The 19,109-nt window shown below is 33.5% G+C and overlaps 1 protein-coding gene across 3 annotated transcripts; it reads right to left on the bottom strand.

Annotated features, from left to right (window-relative positions):
* Positions 1-1,973: 1,973 nt before the first annotated feature.
* LOC106669118 lies at positions 1,974-12,968 on the bottom strand. 3 transcript variants are annotated; one of them, XM_024229879.1, is made up of 2 exons: positions 12,832-12,900; positions 1,974-2,579 (listed from the first exon to the last, which is right to left on the bottom strand). In XM_024229879.1, the coding sequence occupies exons 1-2, from the start codon at positions 12,883-12,885 to the stop codon at positions 1,992-1,994; spliced, it is 642 nt and encodes a 213-aa protein (XP_024085647.1). In that variant the 5' UTR covers positions 12,886-12,900; the 3' UTR covers positions 1,974-1,991. The 3 variants fall into 3 exon arrangements, with proteins under 3 accessions (XP_024085647.1, XP_014253883.1, XP_014253884.1); XM_014398397.2 differs by lacking the exon at positions 12,832-12,900 and adding an exon at positions 3,059-3,243; XM_014398398.2 differs by lacking the exon at positions 1,974-2,579 and adding an exon at positions 7,138-7,754 and having other exon boundaries at positions 12,832-12,968.
* Positions 12,969-19,109: the final 6,141 nt, after the last annotated feature.

The following is a 19,109-nucleotide window of genomic DNA, read 5'->3' as shown; positions in this document are numbered from 1 at the left end:
CACTAATCACCACATTACATAATTTGTTGAAATACCGTGTTTTGACTTTTATTTCATATATTATATGATATATTATTGTATAATTTATTATTATTTTATATTATTATTTTATAATTTATTTCATATATTATAAATATCATATTTGTGTTATATATCAGTTGATTTGTTTCGTTAAGTAGGATAATAAAAATATTCGTAGGATAGCATGAAATGAGAATAGTTCTATAAAAAATACTGATTTATGTACACACGGATATAGAGGATGTAGATAAATGCACGCGTGTTCAGAGCAGAGCCTATCACTTCGCACTTTCCAATTCATACTTTTGTATAATTAACAATACATTATCTGCAGGCCTTGAGAATCACCGGGTGTTGGCAGCCCGGCTTCAGACCTCGGTCTTGACAGTCCAGCCAGGTTATGCTCCGTGGGCAATTAAATGCTAGGTCATTTCAGCCCAAATCCATTCACACTTATGCTTTAATGCATCCTTTTCTGCTTTTTTAAACATCGTTGACATTCATGTATTTACAATTCACTCAGTTGGGGTGGTGAAGTACGTAATGTCTCTCCACCACACTCTACAGTATCATATATATAAGTTATATATAAGTTAAATTATTATCCATAATTTATATATATATTAGTTGGGGGGTCTATGAAGTACTCAATATTCCGCCATCGGCCTTCTTAACCTCCACATTCACGCTAATAAATACAATCAGCTTAAAAAATTACAAGAAGGAATATCTATAACATTTTATATTAAACCTGCAATAAAAATCCTCTAAAAATCCGAACAGATTCGCTGCCGTGCACCAGCACAGTTCTCATATCGTGTGGCCTTACACGTTTTCAATATTCACCCCCAGAAAAGGCACCCTTTAATTAACATTGGCACATCGTACAACCATTCTCTACATGCGTGGACGTTGGCCCAAAATTATGTTTCCTCTCAAGCCCTATTGTTAATCACATGAGATGATGACCCCTTCTGCGGTCTACGAGGGCCAAAATACGCTTCATATAAAATACTCCAAGGCTTAAACCAATCGAATTAGTTTTAAATGAATTAAATACGAATTGTTATAAATAGAAAACAAAAGATTATCCTCCCAGAATTGGCAGGAGGCATTTTTTATTACTCATAAAAACTCATAACGTATCTGGATTATATCTTATCCCCACGATATACATGTACATGTAACAACAATTGGAAGGCTGTATTTTTCTACTTTCAACCTTTGATAACAACGGTTAAATTGTACGGCATTATAAGTGAAAACATTGAAGAAGAAATCAACAAAAATTCTGCAGACGTATTTCACATATATGGTTTTAATTCATTTACAATGACTATTTTTGTTACTTTATGTACAGTTTGTAGGTTTTACATTTGTCCTTCAAGGTCCCCAAAATTTCTTGCCAGTGGTTCTTTTTTTCTTTTTCATGTACTCTTAAATGTTTTCTACCTTTTACTTTTCATTTATACTACCACGTTTTTCTTTGAGAAGAAATGTAATCTAACGATTTTTACCAAGCAGTAAAATATTAATGTCGAGGTGTTTTGTATAATTTATTTTGTTATTAAATAAATTATTATTATTATTATGGGGGTCTATACCATTGTAAATTATCTTTTATCTTTTAATAGATGGAGCCGTTTCAAAATTATCACTATTTTTGCGGTTGTAGAAAAAAATTCTTTGGGTAAGAAAAGACGAAAAATTGTTTTCAATCAATTTTTATTTTTACCAAAAAAAAGTATTATCCAGCCTTTTGGCGTTACAAAAATGAATATTAAATTTTTTATATAAACAAAATTTTTTTTTACCTTATTTGTTTATTTGTTGTTATATGTTTATTTGTATTCGTAAAAAAATTATATACGATTTGATATTTTCTGTTTCTGTCCCAAGGGGTAATTTGAAAATATAAAAAAATATCACAATATAGGTAAAATTGAAATAAATATAAAGCTCAGTGAAATTTATTCAGAATTGGCACATTTATTATGTTCATACAATATCATTTGCACGTAAGATTGAAGGGTTGTGAAAGAACGTTTACAGGTGAGAATCTCATCAGCGATGACACTCACGAGGTGCTCCACAGTCAAAACGGTTTCATCTGTTTGGGCAGCCAACTGTTCGAACAAATCCACAACCTTCCACAAGTAGGCGTTGAAGCATTTGAGACCGTCTTCTGAAAACATCGGCGTACAGCCGTCCGCGCCGTCCAGGATCTCCCTCACGTCGTGCAGGTAGAGTTCCACGAGGCCGACGACGTCCGAGACAAGCTGTTTCGAATTTGAAAGAATATTCGGCATTTCTGTGCAGTGGATGAAATCGCCGATAGAGGAGTTACTAGCCATTTCAAGTTGTTGGTGGGCTTTGTGACTGCATTTGTTGGCAGGCGTGAGGTTAAGTTCGTTTCTTGCTTTTGAAGTTAACTTGACCATTTTGGCGATTTCAACATTTACAGCGTAATCTTTGAGACCGTCGATAGCCAACAGCATTTTTTCCTTTACCCATGATTGTTCATTTACAGTCTCAGGATAAAAGTCCCATCTCTTGCCCTATGAAAAAAAGAGGTTAAATTTATTTGGAATTGGTCTCACAGTACTATTTCACTGTATTGTTGTTAGCTAAATCAATCATAAAACACCAACTTGTACATCAATTAACATTCTGATAATTTTAAAAATTGTCAACATTATTATTATTATTATTAACATAGATAATATTATTAAAATAAATGAAAAACGTTCAGTATGATAGAAAAGACTTAAAATTCTTCTTCAGTCTGAGGGTTAGGGAATCTTTAGTTCTTTCGTTTCCGATCATTTTAATATGCACATCAGATACAGCACAGAAGGTAGCAAAACTCCGAAACGCGTACGACAACCCCCCCCCCAAAGGTAGGCAAAAATGAATGGAATCCATCAAACTCTAAAATATAATTAATCAATCGCATAATATTCATTTGATTATTGTGAAATTGAGCCAGTGTTTAAAATTGATTTACTACTTAAAAATTATTTAAAAAACCGCTTACCTGGACGTTAGAAGCCAATAAAATGGCCAATAGACAATATATCGCTGACATGCCGAGGAGACAATAACTGAATCACTTCAGTTAAAGCAAAATTGTATTTAAATAACAGTGAACAGGTGATATATTAAATCTCAAGTGTAGATCGACAAATCATTTTTTTCACAAATATCACACGATGTAAATGAGATAATAAAATAATAATAAATTATAGGGTAAGAAAACGGAAAATAAGTAAAGCTTGCATTTTTACCATTAGGATTAAACAACTGTTATGAAAGTAATGGTATCAATAAATCCAATGTGCAGCTTATAGCTCGTAGAATAAAACTTAACTACATACTGTTTTTATATTTTTTGTTTCCTTATCTCAGGTTAATATGAAGTTGACTAATGGGGACTGACAAGTCTCTGACATGGTTTTCGAGAATGAAAAATTGATTTCGGGGTTTAAGGATCGAGCAAGGCTGTTTTCTATATCAATCAATCAATCAGATATATCACAACTGTATAAAGAAACACAGTGCTAGAAAAATACGTTGCAACTTGTTGTACACGATTGAAAATCAAAACAAGTAATAACTTAAAAATTTAACTTTTTAATTTATAAACCTGTTTTTTAAGTATATATTCCAGCTAGTGTAGCGGCAAAAGATCAGGACCCACATCTGTTATGAATGTTACTGCATTACTCGAAAAACTCATGGGATTACCAATTTTGATGTTTTTTTAAAATACAAAGTTGAAAATTTTTAGCCATGTGTCGGAGCGTTTATCACTATAGGCCCTAGCAGCGGAGAAAAAAATATTTTGAGACATTTAAGTAATTTTCTTTTCAAATATGGTTTTCTGTTATCTTTATTTGTTTAAAATAAAAAAATAGGATCATATTAAGTTAAATTAATTATACAAAAAGTTCCAAAAATCACACTTCCAGGAAACTAGGCCATAAAAAACATACTATTTTAATCACTGTATACAAATCCTTCCATTGTACAACACACTTTCTTCTCAATGGAAGTATCCGCTCATACCTGAAGCTCCTATACATCACAAACACATGTCCTCCACCAAACTACCAGCACGCTTTCAGCCTTCTTGGAGAACGTCCAAAATCCTCGAAAGACTCCTTCTAGCACGTTGAATACCCATCCTCGATCCCCATACAACCGTCTAGCAAGGTTTTGTGAGTTGCTGAAATTATTTAGGTCGAGAGGACAAATAATTTTGCTTGGGTGCGTTCGTGGCGAACCCATACATTAGATGAGATTTAGCACCCAGACATTATATATTTAGTGATTCCTATCCACTCCTTTTTTACTTTACCCTTGCATCTTATTCAACTGACGTTTACTTACGATAGCCCCAACGAGTACGCAGATATCAGACTAATACAGGCCGGGTTCTGCAAGGGAGCATTCAAAGTTCCATATTGTTTACCATTTATTCTGTTTGATTTCCCGTACATCCCAATACCTACAATTGTCTACCTACGATGATACCTTATGACCACATACCTAATGATATCCAAGCAACATATCAACATCCGAGAACACCTTGAACTTATCAAAAAATGGAGCAAAAAGTAGAAGCCAAGGCTATCCAGACCATCCCTAACCATCCCTAAATGAGAAATTCGTTCCCATTGTACATTTACATTGAAGATAAAATAACAAGGAGCCACCGACTTTCACCCAGGAATATACTTACGACCAAACCTAGGCAACAGTCTGATTCGACTCTCCACATAAAACTTCAGAAAGAACTTAATTGAAGAATTGGACAACTGCGAAGACATCTCAGACCGAATTCTGTTTTGGCCATCATTACTCACCTGAATATGCAATACATTACTACGAGCAATTTGGATATGTAGAGTGGAATTGTGGGGTTCCGCTAAGCCATCTAATGTTTAGCGCATTCAATCTTTCTAATGAAAAGTCCATAAAAATTGTCACACCTCCTTTGTATCTAACTAACCCCACCATCCATAAAGATACTGACGTCGCTTTCAATTTTGTTTCAATAAGTAGATACCTAATGTTGGCTTTTCCTACGTTAGAAACAAATCAGCTCATGTATAATAAGCAGGAAATAAGTGAACAACATAGTATTACACATATTATTACACATATTTATTCAAACTACGTCAATTACTTAAAATATAGTTTTATTGGATTTGAAGGATTAGGAAAAAACGACCGGACACCAAATATTTTTTGAACCAGTATCACCCAAAACGGTCTCATTAAAACCGCTGATCTCACGTCCGTAGGTTTACTTTGCCAAACACAAACGACACATCAAATGCCACCTATAGTAAACAACCATTGTAGTAAGTCCGGTAAATAAAGTAATGGTCGTTTAACAAAACATCTAAAACTCCTATAAACATAACTTGACAGAGAGGGAAAAATCGGGCCACATCCCATTATAATCCAACTGAGCATGACCATTTTTATAAAACCACGCTCACTTAGAAAAGTACGAAGATTTGTGAATTTTTATGTTTTAAAATCTGAAATTGATCTACTCTACAAAAATTTGATGATAATAATGTTGATAATAATATTTTAATCAGCAATATGTTCAGTGCTTTATTTTTGTTTTGTTAAACGGATAAATATTAAACTCGTGTAAATTTTTACAAGTTTTTTTTTTAAATCGTATCGATTATTACAAACGAACCTTTTGCACATTGCAATATCAATTCTGTAAATTGGTTTATTTAAAAAAATAAATATTTATCTTTGTATAAAATTATTTTATAAACAGTATAACGATTATAAAAATGAACGTACGACCATTTTTACAACAGAAGTGAAGGCATATAAAATTACTATAGTTGATTGTCATCTTAAAACTAAAGCTCTAACATTCAGTTCTCAACAGAAAACCGATATTCTCGGCTTTTAGTCCCAACGTTTTACCACACTAAACTCAAATAGCGGAAGAAGTTGATGAATTGGATGGTAAACACATCGCACACACATTGTGAAGATAATGATAGAAAGAGATAAAAGAAAAAGGGATAAAGAATAAAAGATTTTTCATTTTTTTATTAGTTACGGAAGATTTTGATTCAACGACCAACTGTTTTATCATAAACATAAGAAAAAGACACAGTGGGAAGGAGAGGGATGGAGAGAAATACACAAATAAAAAGGATGGGAGTGAATAAAGGTTTATTTTTTTTACTTTTGATATAAGATAGAATAAAAAAATGACTATCGTGTAACTCTCGCAAATTTCGATAGAAAACGATCTTTTTTACAATTACGACAAAGATACACGAGACAAAGAGAAAAAGGAGAGAATGAGAGACAGAGAACGAGAGAGAAAAAGAAAAGGTCAAAAAGTGAAAGTGAGCGAGTGAATGAAATGAGAGAGTGAGAGAGAGAGAGAGAGAGAGAGAGAGAGAGAGAGAGAGAGAGAAGGAGAAGAGAAAGCGAGAAAGCAAGTGAGCGAAAGTGAGAGCAGACGAAACAGTGAAACCGAACGTCGGACTGGGGCTTAGAGAGTAAAATATTCACAGCGAGGAGAGAGACAGAAATAGAGTAAGAAAAAAAGAGAGAGAGAGAGATGCATAATGATGTAGATAGATAGAATTAGAGAGAAAAAGAGAGAGAGAAAGAGAGAGAGAGAAAGTGAGAAATATATAATGTGTGTGTATGTGTGTCTGAGGTAATGTTTTATTAAAATAATTCCATATGACGAAAACAAATAACTGCATATAGAAAAAAATGAAATACTCTATAACTGTATTAATTGTGATGGGTTTTTGTTGATAAATATAGAAACTAGAAACTTTTTTTAAACTTGAACTTAAACTTTTTTACTATATGATGTTATTGATATCTTCTTAGTTTTATTGTTATATATATTTAATTAACTTTTTAACTTGTTTCGATGGTTTTGCTTTACAGTAAAAAGTATTTTGATTTATAAAATATGTTTTCCTGTTATGCATTCTTATTGGTAGTACATATATTTTTATAATACATATGTCGTCCAATTATGCTAGTAATGAAATGTATGTAACGCACATAGTTTGAAAAGGTATTATAGAAAAACAACGTGTAGACTTTGTCTAAGATATTTTATTGGAATAATTAATTTTTTTTCCTTAAGCTAAGACGCAAGATGTGAAGCCCCTCATGACTTGCTGGACTTGGTTTCCAATCGTGTTGTTCCCCGGGTGCATGCAAGCGTCAACCTCTTCTCGTACTTCCCTGCCTAGTTCCATCACTTTATCTTTGTATTCCATCCCATTGCCTACGAGCTTGCAAAGCAAGTCGTAAACCGTCCAGAAATATTCGGACATGCATTTGAAATCGTCTTCCTTCGAAAGAGGAAGGCATTTGTTGACGCCGAGCAGGACGGTACTGAACGTCTGAAAAACCTCCACACCGTAGTCGAGCGTCTTGCACACAAGCTGCTGCAAGTTTTTCGCCACGTCTGTCGCATTTGGGCAGTGAAAAAAGTCGTCGAATGTCGTCTGGCGGACTTGGCTGAGCTTATGTACCGCCTCTGTTATACATTTCGTTGGCGCAATTTTTTTAAGAGCTTCCAGCTGGCTTCTGGCCTGGGCTAAATGTTTTTCAGCATCAGATTCTTTAGAAACGGCGCCTGACATGGTTTGGATCTTAGTGACGAACCACCGTTTGAAATGGTCGACGGCTTGAACGGCCGTAGTTTGCTTTAAAAGAAAAAGAAATATTTACTGCCACTTGTTTGGAAACAATATTAAAAATTACACAAATTATATACCAAAATGGGAAATTATTATAGAGTATGTTAAATGGAAATAGTTACTTTAAATATTTAAATCATTATTTGCCTAATAAACATTAATGTGTGTCACTTTACATCCTGGATGTTTGTAAATGTTTACGGTATAGACCATTTCTACAAGTCGTCTATTGATTGTTATGTTTCGATTGCAACCGGAGCTCTGTTTGTTGAATGAATTTTAAATTTCCTCATTAAGCCTGTTTAATGGAAATTGACTTAGTGAAAGCATACTATTCTCTTGTTTAACGTAGATAACATCTTAATGTCAAATTGCAGTTTCTATAGATAGAACATTTTTAATAGTCTTGTTTATTGAGCAAACACAAACTTTTTTAACGAGATATTTCAACTACGAGGTATATAAAACCATCGCGGTTCCGGTGTTTTAGAAAAAAAGCCCACTGTGTAAGTATGCCCGGTTCAAATGCCGGGTCGCTGGGATTGAACCCAGGACCTTTACAGTGATGGCCTAAACCGTTGCGGCTACCGACGCTTCAAACACAAAGTTATCACATGAGTTTATAGTTGACTATGAAAAAATTCTAAAAGATTATTTTGCTTCCATGCCTTTTAAATTCTACCATACCTGGATTAAATTGGGCTAAATGATTAAATTTCTGAACTATTGTTAATGTTAATAATTTTCAGTAAATAATAAGGTAGTATTTCTATAAAAATATGATTTCTTGAACAAAATTAGATTTCGTATCCTTCTTTACATTTATCTATCTGTAAGTTAGCCAGTATAACTATCAAAATCTAAAATTTTATTAAAATCCATAAATTGATATTTAAAAGCTTCTTACAACACGAGGTTACTAGGGTCGTGGGTTAAGGATTTTAATAAAAAAAATTTTGTCACTAGGTTGAAAAATATTCTTCTTGCTAATGGTCCATAGGCCAGTAAAAATGTTTTAAGTAGTTTAAACATTTATATTTTTAATGTGAGTTTCTGTTAATGACGTGCGCACATGAGACTGTTATAATCCAAGTGATTATAGATCAATCGATTCGTCTTTTGCGTAGTATAAAAAAATATGAAAGATTGTATCATGTCAAGTAAGAAATATAAAAAGTTAAAACAGCATTCAGAAAAGCAAGCCTAAACTATTTTTATTTTTTAAAAATATCTAAACGTATAGCACCCTTTAAAAGCAAGAATTTACACACCTATACAAAATATTAATTTTATACTCCGATGACCGGTGCTCTACTTAAAAATTCATAAGACATTTGGAATTCATTCAGATCCAAAGTTGTTGCAACCGTTGGAAAGCTGAAGGATTCTACGTTTTGCGTATATCAACAAAGATTATGTTTCTTCAATACAATTGAAGAAAAAAGTAGAATTAATTCAACAAAAACGTTCAAAATGCTGTATTTTATAAACCCAATTCTAATGAATTTAATGATTCCTAATTTATACTAAGTTTCTTTTAGATAAATGAAGTAGGGTTAAAGATTCACTTCTTCCGTGATTTTCGATTAAAAAATCCGCAGGATTTTGAATGCTAACTATATGATTTTTTCCTAAAATTTTATGCAGGGAGTTTCTTGGAATGCGCAAAACGAATATTAATTGAGTTTCTCGCTAAAGAAAAATCTAGGATGCTAAAATACCAAAATATCAATCTGCGGTCGAACAAATTCGAGCTAACTATTGAATCAAGGTGCTATATATTCATACTTATTTTGCTATCTTTTATTTTGTGACCGAGGGACGAATCAAGGTAAAAAATGTATTTTTGACAAGTTGTTTTTGCACCCTACAACCCCTTAAATACAATCATTTTGGGATCTCAAATTTTTCGTTTTCCAAATGTCCGATTTCTTTTTTAAAGAAAATCACAAAAAATAGCGAAAGCGTTGAAAAAATCAACTGATTTACACAAAGCTTTACAGGGGCTTAAAAAGTAATTAACTTCAGTTAATGGTATAAATCCGGTCTCTGTAAATAATTTAACAATCTCTGGGATGTAAAATTAAACATTTAAGCAGTTTTTGTTGATTTCATTTTTTTTTTTTTACTTACTCATAAATACATCATAACTAAAATTAGTTCATATAGGCTCAAATACGAGAAATATACCTGTCTAGTGGTTGTAATACCGTGGTACCTATATAAAATGCCAAGGAGTTATACATTTTTGGAAGTACACTGAATATCTAAAGGAAAAAAAAATTCCCCGATCGGCCGATTAAATAAAGAATTTGTGTTGGTGGGAAAAGTCTTACGAAAAACTTTAAAACTAGGTCAGACCGAAACCGATTTGTTTGGTTAAAAAACTGATTTTTGCTCTACTTAACTGGAAGCATCTTTTGGTATTGTAAATTTTTATTTATCTGATCTTGTATAACTTGCATAATATATTCTTCCCCCAGATAAAAAAAGAATCAACAGATAATAACCTGGAAATATATATTCAAAATCTTCATAGATTTAAACATATTTAAATTCGTTAATTTTTATCGGCATCAAGGGCTCAATCGCAAAAACTTTCTGACATGAGTATAATTCTTTTCAACGACTAAAAATGTTTCTTTTAGTAAGTTGAGTTGGTGAATTTTGCCATATCAGTTGTTTTATTTTATGTAATAGTACCAACAAGTACATATCTACCTCTTTTTATAATTTACCTAATTTTATATTAGTGCCACATATTAAATTATTTACAAATAAAATCTAATACACAGCATAAACATATGTTTGTTTTCTTACTTATGTAATGCAGAAATTATAACCAAGTTTGAAATTGCGTTATGCAATTATAAAACAGTAATAAAAACTGTTATATGATTCAACTCTCTATCTATCTAGTATGGCAATAAATTATGTCCCACCCTTTTTATCAAGCTTAAAATACCTTCAATAAAGATTAAGGCTCAGATTTTTTTTTTCATTTGTAAACACATCCATTGTGTTCAAAAACCAACAATGTGCATTAGTTTTCTCCGTTCTTCACAATGGAAAGGTTAATTTAAAAAGAACATAGGTAAAAGTCATCTGGGTGAAAGCTTATATTCATTCCTAGGGGACTAAGCACTGAGAGGTTTTCGGTAAATAAATTTAGTAGATTAAAGGTACAACGACAAGAGAATTAGCCAAGAAGTAGAGAACTAACGTCAAGATCTAGGTGACAGAGAAATGTGATAACTGTTGACATAACAAAACCTGTGAAAGCTCTGATAAGTATCCCTCAGGACGGAAAAATGTGATTTGTTATGAAATGGCACTTTTGCGCCATACCATGTCCAGTATATTACGATACGATTTTGAGCCGGTGTCTTTGTGTAGGCGTACGGGTCAGTTTGAGCTGATGTCTTTTCAACTCTTTAAAAAACAAAAAAATAAGTAGACAAAATGAAAATAAGCAAAGCTTTCGTTGAACAGTAAACTGGAATCCGATACAATGAAATTTCGTGTTCTGATAAAAAATTTCACCATAGAACAAAATTTCAACAAGCCAAAATGACATGCTATATGGTCATAGATCGAAAGAAAGATCAGACTTCATGCCATGGATCGAAAAATGTCATAATCCTGCAAGTTTAACGGTGTGGTGGAGACTTTCTTACAGTCGAGTGGACAAAACTTCACTTTTAATTATTCTAAATTAGCAGTCCAAAACAAAGCATTATAAAACCGAATGACATATTTGATGTTACTAAATTAACTTATGTTCAGAGAGGTACAGTGGGCATTTCAACAAGATTCAGCTCCAGCCTTGTGCGCGGGAGAACACCTCATCACAAGGGTGGTCGTCCAGGTCCCAAGATTTAAACCTCTGCTTTATGCCATATAGTACGATCGGTAGTCCAAAGTCTGCTCTTCTTCAAGAGCGTTCTTTTGAGGAAAAGAGAGTGTTTTGAGGAAAAGAGTGTGTTTTGAGGAAAGGAAAGAAATGTACTTCGTATTGTTATTGGTGACGATAAAATGTTGGGTGAACGTGTTAGAGGGGATATCGAGATTTATTCTGTAAACATTGTGCATTTTGTTCTAATGAAAATTTGTCATCATATACGTTTCAATTAATTAATCTTTTATGTAAGGTGTTGGTTGAGATAAAAAAGTCATTTTTCAAATGTCGTGTAATCGGTTTGGATTCTCGACGACAATTGAAATGGCCACGGAGAGCATTAGTGAAGTGTACTTCATTTTAATCATTAAATTCACTAATTTCGTGGTCCGCTTGACCAGTTAATACATTACAATTAATTAAGGTTTTTAGTTGAGATGAAAAAAAGTTAATGGCACGAGCGGGTTTCGAACCCACGACTTTCGGATAAATACTCCCCTGCTCCACAACTTCATTAATTAATTTAATTAATTGAAAGATATTATTTGGTCAATCGGACCACGAAATCTAATGAATTTAATAAGTAAAATTAAGTATATCTTCTCTCAAGCTCTCCGTGTCGATTTCATTTGTCGCCGAGAATCCAATCCGATTACACGACATTCAAAAAATGGCAAAAAGGAGGGAAAATTCGAAAGGTTGGGTTGAGATGGGAAGTTGGTGTCCGAGTGGATCGAAGTCACGATAGCTCAAGTGGTAGAGCAGCGGCGTATCTAGCCCGCTCGTCACACTGACTTTTTTTTATCTCAACCAACATCTTACATAAAAGATTAATTAATTGAAAGTGAAAGATGTCTTTNAAATATATCATATATATTTTTTGTGGTCGTAACAGAATATCATTGAGTTGAAAATTTGCCTTTCTAGTGCACTATTTTACTTTGATATATATCCGTCAACAAAGGACATTTTACCATTACTTTATTCACAGCTCTTGACGTAAAGAAGACTTTTTTTAAATGCATAATAATTATATAATTGAATTATAATGTAAATCCTAAAGCTGATAATATAATAGAGTTTTGAAATGTACCATGTAATATCATTAAAATTGATCATCTTTAACATAATTAAACAAAATATTATTTCACCAATTTGTATTGAACATGAAGTGTGAAGATTTACCTGCGTTGCAGACAAGCATATGACCAGGGCGACAGTTAGTTGGACTACCTTCATTGTGTATTTCACAATGACTTACCACTTGTTGACCGACTCCTTTATATAATGGGAATATTAATCCTTGACATAAGCTAGCCTTAACGCACAGCTATATTTACAAGTGGAATTTAATTTCACTGGATATAATATACGACAAAAATGATAAAATATAAGGTCAAGAAGAATATTATTTTTAACAATTACAGGAAGATCAACTAGGATTATTGAAGTGCAATACTTCTTTATCGGGGTATGTTAGGTAAAAAATATTTGCTGGTATTAATATGAAATAATTATGATTTTTTTAAAGAAAGATAAAATGCATTAGATTAAAAGAGTTTTTGTGTTAAAAATTAATTTTGAAAAGTAGGTATTTAATGAATGAATACATTACAATAATAATTTTTTGAATTATTCTTACTACAGAAAATCCCCGCATGTTAGCTGGTTCATATTATTTTCTTTTCATTATATTGAATTGGTCTTAATCTTGTTTGTTTTGACTTGATCATAGGTAATTTAATTAACGAACGAATGTGAAAAAAATGAATCTTTAAAATATTAAAATGCATAAATTTAAAAAAAATTGAAACCTTGTTTAGTGTTGTATTTTTACGATAGATTTTAGCATTTACGTGAATTTTTTAAGAGTATAACTCAGCATTGCTTTTTATTATCATCATCATCTAGGGGAGTGAACGGACATGAGAATACCGATTTTAATGAAAACTTTTTTTCATCGTAATAGGCAGAAAAATATGAGAATGAGAGAGCTCTAAGAGCCATACAGTCAATACATTTTTTTCATGTAAATTACGACTCAGAAATGTTCGATCCTACCAAAAATTCTTCCTTTCAGTAAACGTGGCATAAAGGAGGCTCTAAAATCGAATTATTCAATTAAAATATGAGATTCTCACTTAAAATAACAAAGTTATTGGCATTTCCCAGCTAGATGAGAAAGTTATGTTAAATCTGTTACCACCACGCGATTCATAGCCAAAATTAACTTGGGGTTTGTTCCGACGAGTATTGGCGGGTAATGTTGTGGATGATAATTCGCGGATTTAGGGATGTGAGTGAACGGCTAATTTAGAATGACAAATTTTGTAATGGAATTGGGCAAGGTCGGAAACAAATGAGATTTAAGTAAGTAGGTTTAAATTATATGGTTAGAGACTTAAAAGGGAGCTTTTGGTATCCGTTATGATTGGAATGCTTAGCGGTTCCGCGCAGTTAAGTACGTATGTCCATAGAGGGGTAGCAGAGAAGTGTATAGTATATACATCTTTTTTTTTTTTTTTTTTTTTTTTTTTTTTTTTTTTTTTTTTTTTTTTTTTTTTTTTTTTTTTTTTTTTTTTTTTTTTTTTTTTTTTTTGTAAGTTAGGATCTCTCGTCAAGTAGTATTTTTAATAGTCTGAATCTTGTCTTTAAATCACATTTGTTAACGTTTGTCGAGGACTAGTCCAAGGTGTATCGTACGTGGTTCAGATCGGAAATAGGAAGATTATTGAACTAAAAACGAGGGAGGGTTTTTTAAGGATGATAACAATATATCTAGATTTACTTTCAGTAACCTTGATAATCCATTGGCGCAGCCAGGAGTCAAGTATGTGAAAGTGTTGATTATTTTTCGCCTTTAGAATAGTCCTTCAGTGCAACAATTAATTTTTAATTGCAAATTGTACCATCAGCTGAGTAGTAAACGAATTTGAAATGATAAAAATGAAGACAAATGGTGCTAATTAGTGAGAAATAAGTATTGTAAAATTTTGTACAATATAAAATGCTTAACGAAGGTCGATCGGTACGAAAAAATCCGTCGATGAACTCTGTTCGTTTTTCAGTGGTAAAATGACATGTGTCACCTATCCGTGGATCTGTAAAATTTAAAAATTCTTTCCTTTAAGCTTAGGCCCTTAGTTTAAAGTTAGTTTCACTTGCCCCAGAAGTATTTTTTTTAAAGGAATGTATTTTGATCTTACCTTTATATTACATTATTATTTAGTAATGTAATTAGGTTAATTAACAAAGATACCTTCTGATGAAATAGTGTAAAAGAAACTAATGTTTTGTTTTATTTTTAATTTAAACGTTTATTACAGTTAGTAAATGTACAATTAATTCGAATAAGTTTACTTTAAGAATTAAAATAAAATAAAGTGTGTTATTAAAATTTGAATACTACGGTGTTAATATCAGAAACAAAATAATAATTTTATTGACCTTATTTAATAAACTCAAAACAAAATACACCTTTTTTTGTAAAATAAAATAAATTGAAGTGAATAAAATAAATTTAACTGACGATCACTCAAAGGATATCAGGAATTGAAAAAAAATTGATCTTAAATACCTTGTGTTTTAATTAGGTTGTTCCTACTCGTGTTCAGGAGAGAGAGTGCGAGATCTCTGTCACCTCGAGCTCATCTATGTTTATCTTTCTTTCATTTTCATTGGTACCAACCTTTTAAAATTCTTATTAATTAATTTATCATTATTATTATTATTTATCTATTTTAGTTTATATTATTAATTTAATTTTAATTAATTTTATTTTTTGGGACATCTGTTTGTAAGAGATGTCACACATGTATATAATATATAATAAACAACCCTAAATGCAAATTTTTGGAGAAAAATTCTCAAAGTTTTCCCCTATTTATTAAAAAATTTCAAAGATACTGGTTATATACCCACAACGAATAACAGGAAACCCATCAATCATTTAAAACCCTTACAAAATACAATTTATGGGTTATATTTGGTCTCCGTAAATAAATAGAACAGAAAACAGAATAGAAAATACTTTGTTATTTTAAAAAAATTAGTTTACCCAGTGAATCTTATTTACATCCAAAGTACATATGACACGGTTTACAACCTTTTGTCGATATGAACAGCCTGGTCTTCGTAAATAAATTAGAATAGGAGATATCGGGGCGTCGGTGGCTGCAAAGGTTTAGGCGTGGACATGACGCTCATCACTGTACATACTTACAAATGGGCTTTTTTAAAAAACACCGGCATCCTGAGGGGGCATATGACCTCGGCTGTTGCGAATCCTCGTAAAAAAAATCAAAAAAAATCTTTAATTAGGCTTCGATTATGTTGAGATAAATCAACGAAGGCTTGGGGTCCAACTAGTGTTTGTTCCTGTATATGACTTCACTATGATCCTCATAATACATATTTTGACTGCAGTTCGTTCTCTATAGTACATTAATCTAAGTCTTGTTGGCTTAAGTTAAGCGAAAAAAAGAAAAGAAAGAGTTGAAGGGAGGGAGGGGAAGAGAGAGAAAGAGAGACCGAAAGAGTGAGAGAGAGAGGGCGAGAGAGGATGGAGAGGGAGGAGAGATAGATACATAGATAGATAGAAAGATAGATGGAAAGAGAGAGAGGGGGTGAGAGTGAGCGAGCGAGTGAGAATTCCTAAAATAAAAGATTCTTTTCAGTTTTCGCAAACAAATTTGTTGGAAAAGAAAACCACATTCATCTCAGTGCTTTTTCCAGTATTTCTTGAATGGCCACGCAGGGTTTGTCGTCTTCCTCTAAGCCCAAGACCCGGATCTGTACGAATTGTCTGAAGCCAGTGTTCGGCGCGTTCTGTCCCTTCTCCAGCCAATTTCCAGGCCGACGTGGGATTTGAGTCGATTTAGCGGCAAGAGCCTATAATTCCAGATGCGCCCCGTGTAATTCCCTCTTGAGATCGTCTATCTCTGTGCGGATCCATTTCCGCCAGCGCAAGAGGAAATCCGACCTTTCTACTTTTTCTGTTGACAAAAATTCCACAAAATCCAAGACCGGAGGACTTATAGAAAAAAAGTATATTTGTTTAAACAAACGCGATAAAGCATGAACACACACACACACACACACACACATATATATATATATATATATATATATATATATATACACACACATATTATAGTCTGATATTAAGTTGAACAAAGTATAGCGTGTGAATGTGATTTATTAGCGCGAATGGAGGGGTTATCACCAAATACCCCGAGGAGGGTATTATGGGGTAGATTATGCTGTATATGACCCAAGTTATTTATAAAGTAGACAACGGTTTTCAACTTAACGATATGAATGTTAGGTCATGTGCTAACTATTTATTTTTCATTGACATAGCAAAGATACTTAAAAGTACGTAAGTCGTTTGTCGAGGTACAGTCCAAGGTATCATACGTGTTAGTTTATTTAAATTTAGAAGAAGGAGAGTTTTTTTTTGCTAGGTGCGAAAACAATGTAATTAGATATAGTTTCATTATCCTTGATTCTCTATTGTGGCACCGTGATTCGAGAGTGAGTAAGTGATTTTGTAAATTAAGTGAAGCTGTAACGAGATCTTTAAGTCTACCGGTAAGTCTACTGGAAGGCAACCGCAACCGAGCCAGGATTCTGGTTTGACTCTTGACGGGGCACTGCCACGTAAGAAAGCACATGCACCGGATAAGAGTACAGACAGAATAAATACTGTGCAGTTACTGCCAGGAAGAGGAGGAGACAGCAGAACACATTTCATGTTTCTGTGAAGATCTATGTAGGTGCAGGTTCTTGCAACTAGGACAAGAAAAACCACAAGCAAGATCCTACACCATGGAACCGCTGGCAAAGCAGTGGAGGCTGGTTAATAGCCTGAAGCTGGCCAATGAGTTATAATTAACAGAGGAGCACCATAGATCCATTTAGGCCGAGGTGCAGTAGGCCTTGTGGCCACCTCTCTTATCCCTATCCCTGGGGGTGAGTCTAGATGACCGGCAAATGGAAAAATTTAACTGTTGGGGTGAATCCTTGTTATTCTACCTAGATCAGCCTTGTAAATTGCGTAAGTGGGTGAAGCTAGTACGCTACCCTGAGGGACAGCGAGACTCGGGTAAATAGAGGAGAAAGAAGTGTTTTGGACTGATATGATTCTAGTATCAGGAATAGAAAGATGGTAGGATGCCTTGGAGCTTGCAGAAAAGCCCCGTGTGCTATACCTCGAATGCCAGGCATATTTCCAGGAATACACCAGGGCCATACCATACAGCTTATGCTTGAGGGCAGTGGCAAAGATGTCTGTAAGCTTGATGAATAATCGAGTTACAGATCCGAAAACCGAGTTGATGATTACGGGTAAATGGTTTTTTACAAAAGCGGAGCAACAGTACTTTCTCAGAATCCTATCGATTATAGACAAAATGCTGATCTATAAGAACTAGGGCAGTGAGAGGTTTTGTTTTGTTTAGGAATAATCTTTATTGAAGAGAATTTACATAAGTTGGGAAAGTAGGTATGCGTAGGACAGCTTTGAAGAGATATATTATGAAAATGATTGATTTTTTTGGGTAGTTGAGATAATATTATTGTAGGAGTAAGTAAGTCGTAAACTTTTCGTGTTCCGGATATTACGCCTGCTTGACTTCTTTGGAAAAACCTTATCTGATTTAAGATCAATTTTGTTTATCTGTGTAAAGTATTCTTCAAATACTCCTCACATTTCGCTTTAAAATCAAACTTTTTTTTTAAATTTATTGAATCAAAGCCATTGATAACTATCAAAGAAAAAAATTCGACCTCACGAGAGCGTAACGTATTTTCCACCCCCAAATGGCCATGCACCAAAGCGTAATAGTGACGATTCCGTCCGTTTTTAAAAAGATTCTTCTACATTTTACAGCCCAGCCGGTCCTTCAGCAAATAAAGCTTTGCCCAATTTGCTGTGCTCTTCTAACGTTACGAGGGTGGGTTGATTGCGTAGGCTCCGCTAAGTGGATTACACCGGGCGATGGGGACTACGCCATAGACCTAGAATTTCATCACAGAATTATTAATTACGTTCCAGGTCGTTCTACGAGGTCAGCAAATTGAATGGCATGCAATCAACTCGTTGTATAAGATATATGATAGACAAAACAAATTTATTATATATCCATTAGAGTTCCTGGTCCGATAGACCAATTAACTTTTTTCAAAAAGGAGAAAAAATTCGAAAGGTGGGTTGAGGTGGGAAGTTTGTTTCCGAGTGGATCGAAGTCACGATATTTTAAGTGGTAGAGCAGCGGCTTATTTCGCCGAAGGTCGTGGGTTCGAATCCCGCTCGTGACACTGACGTTTTTATCTCAACCAATACCTTACATAAAGTTTTATGTATGATTATGATATATTCTAACTTATTTTTTTATAATAATCGTTTTCTTTTTGTTTCAGTCCCTATAATAGACATCCAGGCAGTGGCAGGCGACCCGGTC

This window comes from Cimex lectularius, unplaced genomic scaffold, assembly GCF_000648675.2.
Source record: "Cimex lectularius strain Harlan isolate CLEC.00 unplaced genomic scaffold, Clec_2.1 scaffold472, whole genome shotgun sequence".
In the NCBI taxonomy this organism is placed as follows: domain Eukaryota; kingdom Metazoa; phylum Arthropoda; class Insecta; order Hemiptera; family Cimicidae; genus Cimex; species Cimex lectularius.
Note: the sequence above shows the minus strand (reverse complement) of the source record. Positions and strands in the feature narration are given on the sequence as shown.